Source organism: Hydractinia symbiolongicarpus, chromosome 5, assembly GCF_029227915.1.
Source record: "Hydractinia symbiolongicarpus strain clone_291-10 chromosome 5, HSymV2.1, whole genome shotgun sequence".
Taxonomy (NCBI): Eukaryota; Metazoa; Cnidaria; class Hydrozoa; order Anthoathecata; family Hydractiniidae; genus Hydractinia; species Hydractinia symbiolongicarpus.
Window position 1 is genome coordinate 9,128,150 of NC_079879.1, and position 15,769 is coordinate 9,143,918.

General features: G+C 31.8%; 2 protein-coding genes across 5 annotated transcripts in view; one reads left to right on the top strand and one right to left on the bottom strand.

Annotated features, from left to right (window-relative positions):
- The first annotated feature begins 1,175 nt into the window (after nt 1-1,175).
- LOC130644641 (uncharacterized) lies at nt 1,176-13,738 on the top strand. 2 transcript variants are annotated; one of them, XM_057450323.1, is made up of 17 exons: nt 1,176-1,337; nt 3,749-3,852; nt 5,898-5,990; nt 6,249-6,291; nt 6,926-7,061; nt 7,484-7,646; nt 8,090-8,161; nt 8,324-8,565; nt 8,816-8,852; nt 9,221-9,675; nt 9,864-9,914; nt 10,179-10,269; nt 10,803-10,998; nt 11,226-11,349; nt 11,571-11,763; nt 12,520-12,626; nt 13,187-13,738. In XM_057450323.1, the coding sequence occupies exons 1-17, from the start codon at nt 1,289-1,291 to the stop codon at nt 13,374-13,376; spliced, it is 2,346 nt and encodes a 781-aa protein (XP_057306306.1). In that variant the 5' UTR covers nt 1,176-1,288; the 3' UTR covers nt 13,377-13,738. The 2 variants fall into 2 exon arrangements, with proteins under 2 accessions (XP_057306306.1, XP_057306307.1); XM_057450324.1 differs by lacking the exon at nt 13,187-13,738 and adding an exon at nt 13,045-13,186.
- Nucleotides 13,739-15,107: 1,369 nt separating this feature from the next.
- The window catches only part of LOC130644639 (uncharacterized), a 37,762-nt gene continuing 37,100 nt past the window's right edge, over nt 15,108-15,769 (bottom strand). For all 3 annotated transcript variants that reach the window (XM_057450322.1, XM_057450321.1, XM_057450320.1), the window contains one exon: nt 15,108-15,607. In XM_057450322.1, the coding sequence (XP_057306305.1) occupies nt 15,539-15,607 (69 nt within the window). In that variant the 3' untranslated portion in view covers nt 15,108-15,538. The remainder of the gene's footprint in view (nt 15,608-15,769) is intronic.

Sequence of the window (15,769 nt, forward strand, 5' to 3'; positions counted from 1 at the left end):
ACAATGGCAGTGAGTGATGTAATCTTCTAATGCGTGTGGTGAAAAGAAGGCGAATCCGTTATTGTTTTTCTGCCCAAATTTGAAGCTATTTAATAAATCTTGATAAAGTTAAAAAACTGTTTTGATTTGTTTGTTTTTGTTTTAATTGTTTCCCGTGAATTTTCGAAATTCGTTCCAGCAGATTCTGTGGCTTCTACTGCCGGTATTTTTACGTGAAAAAAATACTGTTTTGTTGTGAGGTCATTTACGAAATCGTTAACGTTAGGACCAACTTCTGCGGGTAGTACAACTCGATGTATCACATATCTTTCGGAATACTGCTAAAAGTGTAATTTTGTATTGCGCTCTTTACTTTTACCATTCTGTGGGAAAAGGCGGTACAAAATTTTAACACGCGTTATATGTTTTTGTTAGTTTCGCGTAATCTAATTTTCTCGCACATTTTGAAAAGAATATCCCACGCACATCAAATACTCGCGCAGTCTATTCGCAAAAAAACTGTTTTTGAGCAACGAATTGTTCCGCAGAGCGTTCATTTTCCTACCTCGTCCCCAGGGTTCTTCTATATGATATTCAATTTTGATGTATTTCGGAAGATGTTAGCGCCAATTAAACAAGAAGCGCTAGGGACAAAGTATTGGATAGTTTAATTTTGCTTGCAACTTGCGAAATGATTCGCAACCTTTTTTTTAATTTCTAGTAGATCATTCTGCATTACTCCATGTATTCTTCGCTTCGCACCCCATCCTACGTATTGATTTCCACTCAGTGGTAGAGCTTCGCAACTTTCGCAGCATTTTAAATGTTATTTGTCCGGTGCAAAATCAAAACAATAACAAGACAGCCTCGTTTTCGCGCGAAACTTCTTGTTTGTTAAATTTGCAGAAGTTTAAAGGTTCGCCACCAAGAAAGTGCTACGTTTTAGTGATAGTTCCTTCAAACATTTTTAAATTTAAATATTAAACGCTATAGTTGTTTAATAACTTAGCTCATAATTTACGTGAATGCGATCACTGCGTGATTAACCGTACAAATCATTTCGTAAAATATTTTACTCACTCTATTGTGGCAAATTATGAGGGAGATATATGATTTTAAACCCGATAATGCTGTTCGGAATGAATTTTATATAGCTAAGATGTTAATCCGTATTTATCTCCGTTACAATAAGCGCTAATGTCTCAGCGCTCTACATTTTGCATGTCGAAGTGGAAGGCGGAGTGTGGTAAAATCACATAACATTGACTGCTCATACACATCTCCCTCCCTGGTTAAAGTTAAAAAAAATATGAAGATAACCAAAGAAGATGCCTGTAATATTCTCGGTGTCAAGGAAGGTATTAGATCAATACCCTTCTTAGACGTACTTATTAATCTTTGGCTATGAGGCCATAAAATATGTATACTTCTCTTCTGATCACGACGAGCTTAAGCTGGCTCGTGTTCTGTGCTTCCTTTGTACCTATTTGCGTATTGCAGTGTATCAATAAAATGTTATTGCCAGTGAAAATACTAAAAACTTGCATGGCTCCTGACCTTTTATGTTTTGCATATAACAATTAACAAAAAGCAGGAATTATGATGCAAAAAGTGAAAGTGCAGGAGTTTAGCAACCTAGCTAGCTACTGGTGAATGTGCAGAATCGCAAATTGGTAATAAGAGCCCTTGGAAAAGCCCTGTTTGTGCAAGGTTGTATAAGTTATAGGTGAATAAGTAAAAATGTCAAAACCTTGGTGTAAGAGATGACATTATTTGTTTACTTTTCAGCAGTAAGTTTTTTTGCTCTGGCATTTGCTGCATAGCAGGAAAAGATGCTAGGATGGTTTGTTTGTGGTTTTAAACTTATATCAAGCGTAAATTGATGCCTCTGATTTATTTGAATTTATTTAAAACACTAACAATGCCTCTGTGAGATAAAATGTACGTACATCTAGCACCCCCATCTTTTTTCCTGCCACAAGATACTGCTTAGAATGTAAATCAAGAAATTCATCTACATGGCGGTTTAGTTACTCTGAAGTCATTAACAACTTTAAAATAACTACTGTACAGTTCGAATTTATGCTTCTGTGTACCCACAACTAGCATAATTATTTACTTTCATAATAGGCTGTCGACTTTCGGATAGGATAATTACAATGCTAAAAGATGAATAGACCAGGAAAACTTATCGTTTGAACAACAATAACTTGTGTGAGACAATCTTGATAATACTCTCTGTGCTAAGTCTACAGAATTCATAAACAACAGCAATTAAAAATATAAAAATAAACTTTATTGTATAAACTTTAAATATTGGTGTTGTAAAACATACCATAGAAGGTTATCACGGTGCCATAGATTGCTTGAAAATTATTTAAACAGTAAAGGCTAAATACAGCTTCTTGACATAGGAATCCCCTATAACATACCAGCTGTTGAAATAAAAAGGAATTTTTTTAGCTTAAAATCTAACATCTAACCAAAATCTAAGCAATACATGTTACTAAATTTATGCTGTGAAACCCCCAACGTTTTGGTAAACTAAATAAAAAGATGAAATGTTTAAAAGGACAAATCTTTTTGAAAATGTGGTGAATCTTGCATAATTAACAAGTTGTTTAATTTTATTACTTAAGGAGATTTTATTTCCAATGTTGTTTATCAAAAAAAGCAGTTATAAGAAAATAATGACTGTATTGTTTTATTGTGCAAGTGTTTTGGCAAAAGCTTCACAATAAAAGAATACAGTAAAAGACAGTACACAAATACAGAATTCTGTGTATGTTTTATAAATCAGTTTCTCAAAACAATTTATCCAAAGGGTAGAAATATGTTTAATATTTATATGTGCATAAACATGGTAATTTTAAAACTTTTTGAAATACAGTGAAAAAAATTGTAATATTGTGGTCAGTAATCTGAAAAAACCTGGAAAGTCGTAAATTTAAATTCTAGTACAAAAGTCTGCAAATACAATAAATTTTATAATAGTCAGAAAATTTTGTGTCTTTGTGCAAATGGATAAAACTTACAAATGGCAATGTTTTTGTTATTAACAAAGTGACTCACATGTGGACGTAACAATAAGGAATAATTTTACAAGGGCTATTCCCATCTCATGAAATTGAATTAATTGGACAAGAATAGTTTTGTATCAAGTTAACAACAGAACATTAATAAAGCCATATTAGATTTTTTCTTTAATTTCCCAGAACAATATCAGGAAATACATTACTGTATGCTCACATTAACTTATGTAAAGAAAAAAATCAAAATAGCATAAAGCATTCAGGTTTTTCAAAAATAGTTTTTAAACATATGAAATCCACTCTGCCAATTTTAAATTGCGGGTTGTGAAAATAAATAAAAATAGAAACAGATTTTTTTTACAAACACAACTGCAACATTTTAATAAACATTTTTACTTTAAATAATTTAATATTTTGTTTCTCAATCTATTTTGCTTACTGCTTATCTTTTTGTTTATTTGATAAAAATGTAATGAATATAGTAAAGGTCACAATAAGCTGTCGTTAAGATTGCGATGTAAAGTTTGCGATAGATCACGCTGGTAAAAATTTTGCAATGGTGACAGCATCATGGATCGTGCGATATATATATTGTTTTTTTATTTTGTGTAAAATTTTAAGACCAAAAGCACAAAAAAATATTGATCAACCAACTATATTTTCATAAATATTATAGTATGTAAGTGATGGTATGTATGTAAAATGTTCTTACCTAGTACTATTTGTACTATTTTTAGATGCTGGTCCTGATGAAATAAGAAGTAGCTACAAACGACTGGCGCTCAAATGGCATCCAGATAAACATGGTGACAGTAATATTTCAAAAGATGAAGCTACCCAGGTAGGTCTGAGTTATTAGATAACTCTCTGAATTAGCAAAAAATGTAATGTTTTGCTATATTTAATAAGGGATAGCTTTGACAAAGTGGCTGTAGCTTACAGCATTAGCGAGTAAATATTACCACAGACCCAAGATAACCCAGCCATGTTAGTAAATGGCTGGGATAGCACACTGTGTGGGTCAGTTTTTTGTTGCAGGAAGTTGTCTGGTAGAGTGTTAAATACTCCAGGACTCCTCATCAAAGCCAGGATCTCTCTTAGAAATAATAAACACATATATTCCTCAATATTTATGGAGCTAGCCATGTTAAATATGCACATCCACCTGTCTTGATGTTATATCAAGAATTCTCATAATATTCTGTACAGTTGTTATGGAACAAAATTGCTAAAAAGTTTTACTCCAAGAAAAAGAAGTATCCTATCATAGATAGCAGACCTGTCAAAAAAAAATTGAATTGAGTGAAGTAAAAATATATCTATTATAAATTATAAATATATCAAGAATTCTCATAATATTCTGTACAGTTGTTATGGAACAAAGTTGCTAAAATGTTTTACTCAAAGAAAAAGAAGTATCCTATCATAGATAGCAGACCTGTCAAAAAAATTGAATTGAGTGAAGTAAAAAAATTCTTGCCTCTGTATGCTATAGATGAAACAAACTTGCGTAATTGCACCTACAAACAAAACAGCCAATATACCATTGGCATTATTCCATACAAAATTATTTTTCAATTTTGAAGCTTAAGGCGTGAGTATAGAAAAAAAATCGATTTTTTTTAAAAAAAAAATTTTTACAGTGATTGAATAGGGAAAAATCTAATCTTTCTAATTGTGCAAAAATATTTTTAAAAAAATGTATTTAAGTTAGGGTATTTTCCAAAAATGAAAAATTTTTTCATAAATCAGTTTTTTACTATGTGATAAGATCAAATATTTGTTCCCACATAATCATCTCGGGTATTAATTTGGCCTTAAAGAGGAAAATGATTTTTGTATGTAGTTGAAAGATTTTTTTAAAAAAGTTTTTCTACAACATTTTCCATAAAAATACACTTTTCAAAGTCATCAGGTTTTTTGTGATTTTTGTTTCTACAATTTGTTTTTGTTTTACCCATCCTTGAATGTGTGTGATTGCGAATGTGAGCAAACAGATGTAGCATAAAAAGATGTTAAAAAAACCTGTTAGCTAATAGTCATATCATAGGGACCAATTATTTATGCAGAAGTCTAAGAATTCTATAATTCTTTTTCACAGCGTTCATTTTTTGAGAGAGTACTTTGTATATACGTTTATAACCTCTTTTACAAAACTATAAACGCTCTGGGGGAGAGAGCACCTCTAGTGTGGAGAGGAATGTTTGATCTAAAAGCAATTTTTTTTTATTTTGTGAGTTTGAGTAAAAGGCGAGTTATGATAAGTTTTCCGATGATCATCGGAGGTTAAAAATTGTGGAAAGAAAATGTAATACTAAATAACTCCCAAAGTAGAAAATGTTAAGAAAAAAATTAAAAATCCTTTTTAGATTAATGTTTTGTGATCAAGCAAAATAGCAAACATAAGAACCTAGTAGTTTTGTAAATGGGATCTCATTTGTAGGAGAGGGGTCGTTTTTTATTCGTGTCTATTAAACCATCAAACCTTATTTTTCCTTAAAAATTTTTGTACCATTTTATAGGAAATAATAAAAGCTTTCTAAAAATATATACATTAATGTATGGAAATAAAGTTTTGGTTAATTAATAGCATTTTAGAATATCACACCTTTTTTGTATACTCACGCCTTAAATATGTTCCATGTTAATCTAAATGAAAAAAGAATTATTAGAAAAACGCTCAGGTAGCCAAACTTTTCATTAAATTGGGGGAACAGTTAATGGCTCAGTTATTTTTGCAATTGGACGCGTCTTTGCTTGGAGAGAGTAAGAGCAGTTGTTCGCTCCTTATTAATAGGCCTGGTGTAGGAAGGTCTAGAATATCAAGCTTTTTTTTAAGAACATTTTTAAGGTGTAGATTATTAATATGATTTATTGTTTTCTTAGAAATTTCAAGAGGTCTCTGCTGCATATAAACGTCTGACAACAAGTGTCAATGACACTGATGATGAAATAGATGATGGTGAATTTATGAACATAGTAAGGGATTTTTGTTCAATCCACAAAAATTTTGTGGGGAAAGGAGCTTCACTCCACTCAACCTGCGTAACTGTAACTGTAACCGAAACAAAGTTGGTATAATCCGTATTAGACTATTGATGTCAGTCAAGTTAAGCCTTTGTGGAAAGAATTTCTATTTCTTTTGTAAAAAAAAACTGTTACAAGTAAATTCTAAAAATTAATTACTACAAGTTTTTTTAAGATGGTGAACCTAAATGTGATTTTTTTTTATTTTAGCGTGAAATGATGGAACTATTTGCACATATTTTCTTTCATAATGGTAATCACTTTAATTTCCCATTTTTTTTAAAGTATGTGTGGCAGTAGATGCTTATCATCTCAATCAATCATAAAAAAAATTACATGAAAATACATGATTCACAATGTTATACAATGTTTTAAATTTTAGGTATTGCAAATGCAATTAATTTTAAACTTATTCAGATCTGATCATATAAAGTTAAAATATAAACATTGTACTTTTTAAAATATGTTTGTGTAAATGTTGAAAATTGCTGTAACTTACCTTAGTTGTGGTTATTTTGACATTATATCAAAACAAAATTTCAATGTGTATCTGAAAAACAAGTAAATACCACAAAAGTTGCTTATTATATTAGATTCTCGTCCAATTATATGTCAAATGCAGGATGGACTCAATTATTCTGCATGTAAACTGTATTTAAAGTTTCTGGCCTTTTTCATTGTGATGAAAAATATCTGGGACATTGCAACAAACTTAGTGACTTTAGCAATGTTACAGTGTCTTGTTAATTTGTATTTCAATTTACACCCATAACATCAGTTTTTTCCCATAAAATTTCTTTTGTAATTTTCATCTTAATTTATATTTTATACCTTTTTCCTTCTGTAAGTACCTCACAAGATTTAAATTTTTTTCAATACCATTTTAGGTGTTCGAGGATGTCCACATCATGGCATGGATTGTTGTGATTATGAAGACGATGAATATTTCTATAGTGATGATGAATACTATGACTATACTGATGAAGAAAGTGATGATGAGTTCTTAGATACAATAGCTCATAGGTAAAACATTGTTGATTAATTACTAATGCATTAGTAGAAATTTTAAATGTAGATTTTGATCAACTAATTAAGCTTAGGTAAAATACCAGGCTCAGCAAACAAAAAGTTGTTTTAGTATAAAGTTCTATTTTCTTGTGCTCGTGAATCTAGCTACATAACTTTGCTGTTTTCCTACCTTCTATTGTGTACTCCTGCAGTTATTCTTGTAATTAGTGATTTGTAGACAATATTTGAGTAAGAAGGAAACTAATACAGGTTTGCAAGTTTGTAAATCTGGTTGTTGCTTAGGCCCTGTGTGGTAGGTAAGCAATTATAAAAAATCCATTAGTTTGTTAATCTTTTATCAAGCACCATAAAAATTAACTTTTAAAATTTCACAATGTTTTAAGCTCTCTTTATGTAGTAAATATTTTAAATTTTAGGTTACGGAATAAATATGAAGCACGTAAATATATGTCAAAAGATAAAATACAAACTCAACGCCAGAGCTTAACAGAAGAAGAAGCTTTGCGTAACGCACGTGAATTAATAGAAGAAGAAGAACTTGAAAAAAAGAGAGAAGAGAAAAAGAAAGCTAAAAGAAAGGTGAGTTTTACGTAACATTTTTATATACATCATGTATCCAACCAAAAAATTTTTTTCAATATAAACGTCTGATAATAAAGAATTCAAATGTGTAGCCAAAAAACTTTCTGAAAATTTTTTCTAATTCTTTAAAAGTTTTTAATCCCAAAGTAGTCCAAGTGGTCTGTTTCAGCAAAACTTGCTGTTATGTCCAGCTTAGTGTTTTAACAATATCATAAATATATATTTACCATATTGGTACTGTGGCCTGATTGATGACATTACAGAATCACGTTTTATTTATTTTTGTCCAATTAATAAAAAATGTGATGAAAATTTTGGAGACTGTTGGCCTATAATTTATGTGCATCAACCTTTATTTCTCACATCTGGAGTATTTACTGTTTCTGATGAAATGCAGACATCAGTATAGATCATGAAAGTGTGTTTTTGGTGTGTTTTAGAAAAAGAAGGAAAAGAAAAAGCAAAGAGAAAAAGAAAAGAAAGAACAAGAAGTGTTAATTGAAAATATAAAAGTACACAACTTTTTATCTTACTTTCTTAGATTTTCACTAGAAATATTTTTATATTTTTTGCAACCCACAAGATAGGGTCGGATGTTTTGCATAGATTTCATTAGCTGTGATTTCAAATCAATTTTATATTTTTAAAGAACTTATTTTGAATATTTCATATAGAGTGGGGACTCATGCAAAAATCCAGATGTTAATAACACGATTCATAACAAAGAAAATAATAATCCTTCAAAACTTTCAACTGATCCTTCAACAAACAGGAACATAAACCAACCACCTTCAAAAGTTATAACCAGTAAACCAGAGAATAATACGAAAAAGATTAAAAGTAACGTGAATAAAAAGGTTTCTTCTTCAAAATCAAATAACAAAGCTGATCAAAGTGGAAGAAAAGATAAAAACAAGTATGTTTTTATCTACACCTTTTTAGTTTGTATAGTACTTTCTAATTCATGTTGGCAATCACACTGCGAATACTGGTGTGTTCACAAACCAAGCAGGAAAATGGTATTTCATGTTGGCCATTTTTTGCGAATGGGAAAAACTTGAATTGGAAAGCCTTATTCATTGTGTGTTGTACTATTAATGTTAAAATGTTATGTTTTTAAAAGATTTGCTACAAAGTTAAAAAGCTGGTCTTTTGTTTATATCTAGAAATAATAACAAAAATGGTGGTTCAGATATAGAAGAGGTTCGTTGGTATACACTTTCTATTGATTCTATTGAGATCGCTTTTTTAGGTTGTCTGTTATTAAAATTTATTTACCGTTAAATACTGCATTTTGGGTATGGGCGTAATGGATGTCCTTATATTAATCACTTTATGACTGATTTCAACTTGTATGAGGGTGTCTTTTTCTCTGAATATTTTTATTGTTGGAATTATTGGAATTAAAGCATATTAAAGTTATGATCATGGCATGATACCCTCTGCTGTGTTTTTTAAAAATGCATACATGCTGGATTTTTATATGAAACTACTGGTTTTAGTTGTTACTTTCTCAACGAAAATAAAGTTTTAGCCAATTTACCAATTTTTAATTTTTTTATTTATTCTAGGATACAATAGATACAAATAGTGCTTTTTTTGCTCGTGCAGCAAGTAAGGCACCCACAACGTCTACATCTTCATCACAAGACACATCGAAAGAAACGTCTGCGAAAAAGAAAAAGAATAATACATCACCGCAAAATCAACAACAACAAAGCAAAAAGTCTAAAAAGCAGAGTACAAATATAAACGATACAGAACATTCTGATAAGAAAAATAATACAAAAAATAGTACGTCTGGTATCAGTAGTACGTCATTCACGAATACCACGGTGGATACTGAAAAGTCATTGCCGGTGGTAAACAAAACGTCTCATACAGAATCGTCCGGCGAAATTGATAGTATTGTACTGCAAAGTCGGCAGTTAGCTGTACAAGGTAATCAGTTGGCTCAGACTGGCGATTATCATGGTGCAGTGGATATGTTCACAAAAGCAATAAATCTCGACCAAACAGATTTTCGGTATGTTACTGCTTCATTCCCTTTTCACTTTTTTTTAAGAGGTTGTATTAATGCTTTTACACTTTTTTGTCTTCATCACCAGCTTTTAAAGTTGTGTATAAATACTGGTGAAGAGAGAAGCTAGTAGTGTTTGGACTGAACGAAGTTCTTGTTGTTTTATAAATATATTGATTTTTTTGTCATGATAGGTTTTTTGGAAACAGATCATACTGTTATGATAGAATAGAAAAATATAAAAAGTAAGTATATATCTATGACGGCTCACTTTTTTAATGCGGTGTAGCTTTTTTTTTGAAAATAAAATTTCAAGTGGGTCAATTTTATGTCAGGAACAGTTGTGAAGATTTGATCTTTTGATGTCGTGTGTTTCATTTAAACGTGTAAAAATTAGCTATTGCAAGTTATTACGTGTCTTTGGTATAAAAAAATATTTTGGTCAAGAAAATCAAGCTTTGTTGACGTCTGTAATTTGGGATTGATGTTACACATTTCTGCATTTTTAGCGCACTGGAAGATGCTGACGCTGCTATAGTACTGGCTCCAGAGTGGCCGAAAGGTCATTTTCGAAAAGGAAGAGCTTTAACCGGTTTAAAGGTACATGAATGTTTTATTATATATATTTTTTCGATGTAATAAATATCTAACATATTTGGTTTGTTTGATTTATGTTATTATATTCGGTCTGGGAGGTCAGGGGGGATTCCGGAAAAAACCCTCTTTTTGCTATACTGCATCGTTATGATAATTTTTTTCGTATTTATTTATTAGACACCTGCGTGCTAAGGTTTTAAGTACCGTACCTTTCAGAGCCTTAGATATTGGCTATTGCTCGAAACTGCCCGTACAAATCTCTATAAAATCCATATAATCTGGGAAACTTTCCTACGGATTATCCTTACAACTTTAAACTTACAACAAAACTTTTTCTCATCAAGGTGGGGGGGATTCTGTATACGTGATTAATCGTTGTTCCGATTATTAACATAATAGTAACAAACAAAATAAAAAATAATGTTAAACAATATGGTTACAAAAGTATTGAAAGGAATGGTTGAGTTAAAATCTCAGTGCTTTTGTACCCTTTTCAAACTTTGGTTACTTCTCTAAATAACTACTATTTTGTTTAGCGTTTCCAAGAAGCGGAACAAGTATTTCAGCAAGTGTTAAAATTAGATCCTGTTTGTGAAGACGCACAGTTTGAACTAGCTCGCGTACGTGTGCAAATATTAATAGATATGGGTTTCACGCCGAGTTTATCGGATCAGGCTGTCAGAACCTATGGAACAGTTCAGCAAGCGTTAGAAGCTCTGCTGGCTGGAAAAGGTTGGTATGATTGTATGACTTTCTGGAGTTGTTTTGATTTTGTTTCGCCATTGCATTTCTGTTCCCATATGGTGTTCTTTATATGTTCGTTGCTTGATGGAAAAAAATATTTTTGCTACTTTCTTTACCTTAATTCTATCTTTTCGTTTATATTCTTGCATTTATGTGACTCTAAGATATGGATAGACCACATTTTTTGGGGAAATAACTTGTCAAATTAAATTTAGTAAGCGACGAGGAAGACTCCGAAGACGTTTACTTTTCTGAAGACGACGAAGTTATAACGTCTGACAGCCAAGCCAATATAAACAATAGAAAACAAGAACAACATATAAACAGACAGTCGGTGAGGTAAGCATTTATTAATTTGTGCTAGGTAGTTTTTTAACGTTGTTTTTAACCTTTAAAGCTGATTAAACTCAACTTTGACCCTTTTTAGCACCGTGAGTATAATGTGGCAAAAGGAAGTGATGAATACCTATCTCTATAAAAAAAGTTCATCAAAAGTTTTTTTTTTTATAAAGATTTTAGTTTCACTAAAAAAATGTTTCTAAACACTTTTACTTCTTTAGACAACCAGAACCAAAATGCACTGCATTATGGGTAGGTAATGTTGATCCACAACTGGTGAAAGAGAAGCAGATGACGCAGCTGTTTAGTAAATGTGGCCGTGTCAGCAGTGTTCGTATACTCCCTCATAAATATTGTGCGTTCGTGAACTACGTTGAAGCAAGCAGTGCGTCATTAGCTATGGAAAAATTGCAGGTAAAAAATTTATAGTTTGTTCGTTTCTAGCCTGCCTCTTCAGTGGAAATAAAATTTAGTGGAAGAAAAAAATTATCGGACTTAGTGGAATTTAATTTGACGAATACCAAAAATATTAATTTTGAGTATTTGTCAACAATCAGGTTTTTAAATCTAACAGAGCAAAATCGGCAGACGGCGAATAAATATATTTTAGTGGCAATTTAATTTACTAGTTGTTGGCCGTGGATAAATCTACGGGTTCGTCCGTTCTTTACCGCGTTTCGTGTCTCACTACTCACGGTTACCATTTTACGTGACAGATGGAGACGTCGACGGGTATTTTAATATAGATTTATTTATTACTGCTAAATCTGCCAAGTTTTTTTATCGTTCCCTTAAGTTAAGAGAGAGATGAATTACTGATATGAAAAATAGGGAACAAGACTTTATTCTTAAGATAATTGTTATTTCTAATTTGTTATGACAATTTAAAATTAGAGATGTTATCAAAGTGCGCACGCGTCAACCAAAATGCTCGTGAACTTTTTGCACTATAGCAGAAAACGCAGTTGAGTGGGAACGAGTCTTTACGCTTTTATTTCTGTATGGACGAGAAAAGTAAAACTGTCGAAAGTCAGTTTTCTTCAATATGCCAATGTTTTTACTTCATTTAAATACTCGGAAATATATCTCGAATATCTCGAATTTAAAGAAATTTACTTTTCATAGTTCTTTTACTTGCTTTATTATTTTTCTAAACGTTCTCTTTTTAAGGGCGCTGGTTTAGGTAACCAGAAATTGTTACTACGATTTCCCAACAACCCACCACCTGGATCATACATACCCGAACCTACAGTAACCAGAACATCCATCTCAAAATCGTAAGTATTATCCAGTATCCAATAAAGTTTATATTTATTGATAGAGAACAGCAGAGAGGGGCTGGAATTAAATGGGTTGTTGTGCACATTTGCCTAAAAATGTCTAAAATGAAAAAAAAATTAAATTGCGATAGACGAAAAACATTACATTGCTATTTTAAACAAGAAGAAAATGTGTCTTTCTCCCTTTTACTTAAAAAGTTGAATTTTAAGGTTGTAGTTAGAATGAACTTTTAGCGAAGTAAAAATGTCATCAGAAAATACTTCTAATAAAAGCGAGGAAAGGCGAATATAACTTCTAAATTTTGTGTGTCCAACGGCTGGTTGACAGTTTCTTTTTGTCAATTTCGGTTTTTTTTTGCAGTTTTTATTTATATTTGTTTATTTTTTTTATTTTTTTATTTTTTTACATTTTTAGTAATCAATCTTGGCGCGGATTTTATATGGGCTTGCGTGAAAAGTTATTGGCAACGCCGTTGCAGATAGCCCCCTGTTCTTGTCGCGTAAACTCCTCATTTTTGCATTAAAACTATCACGCGACTGTATCATCTCTTTTATAGAAGGTCACTCAGCGAGTCCAGCAATGATTCCAGTAAAGTTAGTGGTCCAGTAAATGGAAACGAATGTTACTTCTGGCGTACAACTGGTTGTGTTTTCGAAAATCAATGCAGATATAAACACGTGCGTGGTCATAAAGGTGTCGATCTACCAAAGGTCCAGGCTAAATACGGGAAAATCCCGGCTAGTTAATGAGTCGATTTTTATTTGAAGTGTCACTCAGTGGCACGCAATGTTCGCGTTTTTTTTCTGTTAAATTTTGTCATCGTAGTAAAACTAAGTAAGATTTTAGAATTCTTGGTATGCGTGGATCGCTTCTCAGCTATGTTCTACCGTGATCTAATTAGAAGAAAACTTTTTTGTTATTTTATAACGAAAGAGTCGAGTAAAAAGTGTTCCGTTTTTTTTTAAAGTTTCCTCCTCTGTTAATCTTATTATCACACGCTAGCCGTGACAAATGATTTATGTGTACGAAGCAGTTCGAAACAACTGTATGTCTTGACAATAAAGAAAGTATAATTTTGATACTTAAACATAATACATAGATAAATAAACTTGGCTTCCTTATTTTGGTAACTGGTCGGGTCCAGGTAAAATCATCCCAGGAAAGTCTGACTCTTATTTTGGATTTTTGGGAGATTTTGAACCATTTCCTCAAGTTCAGTAAGTACGCACTGCACCCGAATTGTCGTAACTTGGAATAAATTCTGAATTACTTTAATTCGCGAAAAACACGTTTCAAAATTTGGGGATTATAGTGTGTTTGTGTTTAGCAGTATAGTGCGTTTGCGTTTAGCAGTATAGTGCGTAAAAAAAACTTCCTTTCGCATTTTTTCGAACCTTTTTCATGTTATAGTTCCTTTTGGGAATTGAAGACATAAAAAAGCAGATATATGCATAATATGACGAATCGTCTTCATCTGTCGAGTTTTTTCGCGAATTTGTGAAAGAGCCTCCATCCGCGAAAGTTTATTGCCACGAAATAACTTAAATTTCGCGGTTTAGTCCAGCAACCATTTTTAAGAACCTTTTAAAATAGTGACGAACATTATAAACGATTGAAGCGTTCGTTTTCGCAGTTTACCCCAATGTTAAACTGGCACCGGTCGACTAAAGAACAAACAAGATGCAGGCGCTGCATAAACTATCTCGCTATTAAAAATGCACAGCTATGAAACATCCACAATGCGACCCAATTCTACAATTTCTGCTAACAAAAATACAGCCTATCATCCATGGTTAAAAGTCGCGCGATTGAAACGTTTATGGTCTTAAACGGCATTTAGGTGACAAAGAATCAAAATTTTGATGTCACCATCATGTTAGCATACTTTTTTTGTTATCTGTGCCAAATTTTGTCGAAAATAAAGTAGTTTTAATTTCGGACCAATTTTGGCCTAAAATGACATTTAGGTGACAAAAATCAAAATTTTAATGTCACCATCATGTTCAGCATACGTTTTTTGTTAACTTTGCCAAATTTTGTCTAGAATAAAGTAGTTTTAATTTTTGGACCAATTTTGGCCTAAAATGACATTTAGGTGACAAAAATCAAAATTATGATGTCACTATTATGTTCAGCATACCTTTTTTGTTAACTGTGCCAAATTTTGTCGAAAACAAATACCAATTTTGGCCTGAAACGTCATTGAGATGACTTCCAAGTACTTAGAGAGTTTAGGTACGAAGTTTAAATCTGTGACGTTGCAATTGACCATTTGGGACATTTAGTTAGTTACGAGTTGGAAACCTAAGTAAAAATAGTTACCAAGATGAGATTCGAACACACGACTACTCCCGTGTCGGTGCTCAGAGAGCCAAAAATTTCCATTTTGGGACGGACAGCTGTATTTGAATACTCCTCGCAGGCGAGATAGTAATGACCTTGACGGTGGTGGTTTCACAAATAGAACATTTATATACTTATATACATTTGAGAATATATTTCTTCACAAAGGGTTAAAAAGCTGTTTTCATGATATTTGCGTTTAAATATCCACGCGATACATAAAAACTAACATTACTAACAAAAATTTCTAGTACCGGACAGTCTGACAAAAAAATTATTTTCTAATATGTTATGCTATTTATAAACCGCATAAATTGACAGTATTTCTATTGTAAAAATAAATTAGCCAATGTAAGTGCGTTAACATTTTATTAAAATCACATGCAAGCGATTCATGTTAGCTACACAAATAAGCTTCCGGAAAAAATTGTTATGAATAGCCTTTAAAATAGTTTAAGTATTTTTAAAATTAAGGAACTGTATTTTATATAAAACATTCAAATAACATTAAGAATAAGTATAAATTAAAAAAAAATTAACAATCTTTTCTGTCGTCGACAATTTTTCACAAATTATAGTGTTTCTTCACCACACCCAAACAATCTTTCACAGAATGAAAAATAATATTTTTAATCTAAAAGAAAAGAACATGTTAGTCAAAACCTTGTCATTCCATGCATAAAGTCATTTTACGAAGTTTTCATAGAGGTTCACTTAGAAAACGTCCCCTCTTTAAACGTTTTCTTCGAAAAAAAATCAGCAACAATACAGACAGGCGTTACGGAAAGTTAATTTT